The following is a 2,507-nucleotide window of genomic DNA, read 5'->3' on the forward strand; positions in this document are numbered from 1 at the left end:
GCATTCTTCAGGGATGAAACTGATGTACACCTCCCTGATTCTGATGTCAGTTTCCTCATCCCTTACAGGAGCTGTTGGGAAAAGAGAAATATGTTCCTCTAGTATCCCAATATCTGTGAGGACCTATTCTTATTCTTTCTTCCCCTCTTTCCCCATACATATTTACCAAAGATTGACCTTTCAAATTTTACTTTACAATAGCAAACAGAGTAGTTATAGGTAAATATGAAGAGTAACAATATCCTCAAGAGAAGATATCCCCCTCCCGTTTGGTCACTATAGTCTACATAACAGAAGTATTCAGGCAAAATTGATTAAGCACTTCTTATAGACTTTAACTTTATTTTTTGATGTCAGATGTTTGTAAAAAGAAAATGAATCAAAATGCACAAAAGTGAGGCCAGGGAGACGTCTCAGCAGTTCAGCATGGAATCTGTATCAGACCCAAGTTCAGTTCCTGGCACCCACATTGGGAGGCTCACAACTGCCTGTAACATCAGATCCAGGGAATCTGATGCTCTTCTCTGGCTTCTGCAGGCACCAGCATACGTGTGGCATACACTTTCTCACATATATACCCATGATTAAAATTAAACAAATCTTTTCAAGAATCACAAAAGCAACACTGAACATTTCTTTTTGAACATCATGAATGGAAGTTACTTTATTTAACTATTTGAGTTGTTTTGCTATACCCATCAAATACAATCGATATAATGAAATAGTTCCTTCAAGTCGTGTGCTGCAACTCAGCATGTGCTATATAGTATTTGAGGTTGAGAAATAACAGGGAACTGGTGACTTGCTTGATAAACCATGTGGAGTTATAAATGGATGCTCAAATTATAAGCATTTCTTTCCTATCTTTTTAAAGGCTTCTATCACATCTTGGTTTCTCAGGCTATAGATTAAGGGGTTTAACATGGGAATAATTATGCCATAAAATACAGAAGCTACCTTTTCTTGCTCTTGAGATTCACTGGTATGTGGGTGTAGATACATATAGGAGAGAGTCCCATAGAAAATGGTAACTGCAGTCAGGTGGGAGGCACATGTGGAGAAGGCCTTTTTCCTTCCCGCAGCAGAAGACATCCGTAGGATGGCAGCCAAGATATATATGTAGGAAAAGATGACAACCAACACAGTGCTCATCAGGTTGAACCCCACAAAGACCGTCAGTAGCGTGATACTGAAATCAATACTGGAGCATGACAGGGCAAGAATGGGAGGCTCATCACAGAAAAAATGATTGATGGCATTGGATTTGCAAAAGTTCAGAGAAAATGTGAAACCCGTGTTTACAGAAGCATTTAGGAAGCCCATGGTGTATGAACCAACCAGCAGCAGAATGCAGAGTCTCTGGGACATGACGATGGGATAGCGCAATGGGTTACAGATGGCCACATAGCGGTCCACAGCCATAGCAGCCAGGATGAAACAGTCGATGGTGGCAAAAGTACCGTAGGCTAGCAATTGTAACATGCACCCTGTGAAGGAGATGGAGGCTTTTGTCTCTGTAAAGTTTTTCAGCATCTTGGGAGTGATCGCTGACGTGTAGCAGAGATCAACAAAGGCTAGGTGTTGGAGGAAAAAGTACATGGGAGTGTGAAGGGAAGAATCAATCTTGACGAGCAGTATCATTCCAATGTTACCCATGAGTGTGGCAACATAGATCATTAGAAATACTATGAATAGGATGTGCCAAGACTTGTGTTGCCCAGCAAATCCCAGAAGAATGAATTCAGTCACTTTGGTGTCATTATTTTGTTCCATGGTTAGTAAAATAAAAAATTAAAAATCAGCTGAAGGGCTGGAAAGAAAGAAGAGTAGAGAAAGCTGAGGGCATTATCCTTGAATGTATTCCACCACATTTGGTTTCAAAATAAGACTAAGAACATGTTCTGTCACACAACTCATGTTGATTTAAAAGGTTAACATGAGGGGCTAGGCACAGCGGCTTACATCTGTAATCCCAACACTAGGGAAGTAGAGGCAGGAAAATCCAGAACCAGCTGGGGCACATGAGACCCTGTCTTCAAAACAAAACAAGGCAAACAAAACAAATCAAAATGGCTAAAATGCAGCACCCTAACTTAGACAATTCCATATCGAGTTTGGGGAATTGTCCTCTAGCAGTATCTGTATTCTCAGGGACAAGCAAGCATGCCATGAATACACCAACTAACAAAGATATAAAGAATACCTCACTTAATTATTTACCTAGTAAAGTGTAAGTGATATATATGGTGCAAGTATGTTCACTTCTGTGGGCATGTGTGGAGGACAGATATTGACATCTGGTGTCTTGTTTCATTGCTGTTCACCTTATTATTTGAGATAGCTTCTCACGGAATTTAGATCTTGCCAGTTTATGTAGACTAGGAGCACCAGTAAGCTCCCAGGACCAGCCTAACTCTCTGACCTCCCTAGTGTTAAGATTGTAGATTCATGCTGCCATTCTTGGCTTACTTTTTTTTTCTCATTTAATTATATTTTAATAGTCCTTT

The 2,507-nt window shown here is 40.2% G+C and overlaps 1 protein-coding gene across 1 annotated transcript; it reads right to left on the bottom strand.

The window, feature by feature from the left end:
* Window positions 1-632: 632 nt before the first annotated feature.
* LOC102913746 (olfactory receptor 5AK3-like) lies at window positions 633-1,891 on the bottom strand. The gene has a single exon (XM_006989664.2). It carries the CDS (start codon window positions 1,771-1,773, stop codon window positions 844-846), a length of 930 nt encoding a protein of 309 aa, XP_006989726.2. The 5' UTR covers window positions 1,774-1,891; the 3' UTR covers window positions 633-843.
* Between the last annotated feature and the right edge of the window lie 616 nt (window positions 1,892-2,507).

The sequence above is a fragment of the Peromyscus maniculatus genome, chromosome 4 (assembly GCF_049852395.1).
Source record: "Peromyscus maniculatus bairdii isolate BWxNUB_F1_BW_parent chromosome 4, HU_Pman_BW_mat_3.1, whole genome shotgun sequence".
In the NCBI taxonomy this organism is placed as follows: domain Eukaryota; kingdom Metazoa; phylum Chordata; class Mammalia; order Rodentia; family Cricetidae; genus Peromyscus; species Peromyscus maniculatus.

Bases quoted from the DNA above. Each gene is read 5' to 3' on its own strand.
- LOC102913746 (XM_006989664.2), bottom strand. From the start codon at position 1,773: ATGGAACAAAATAATGACACCAAAGTGACTGAATTCATTCTTCTGGGA.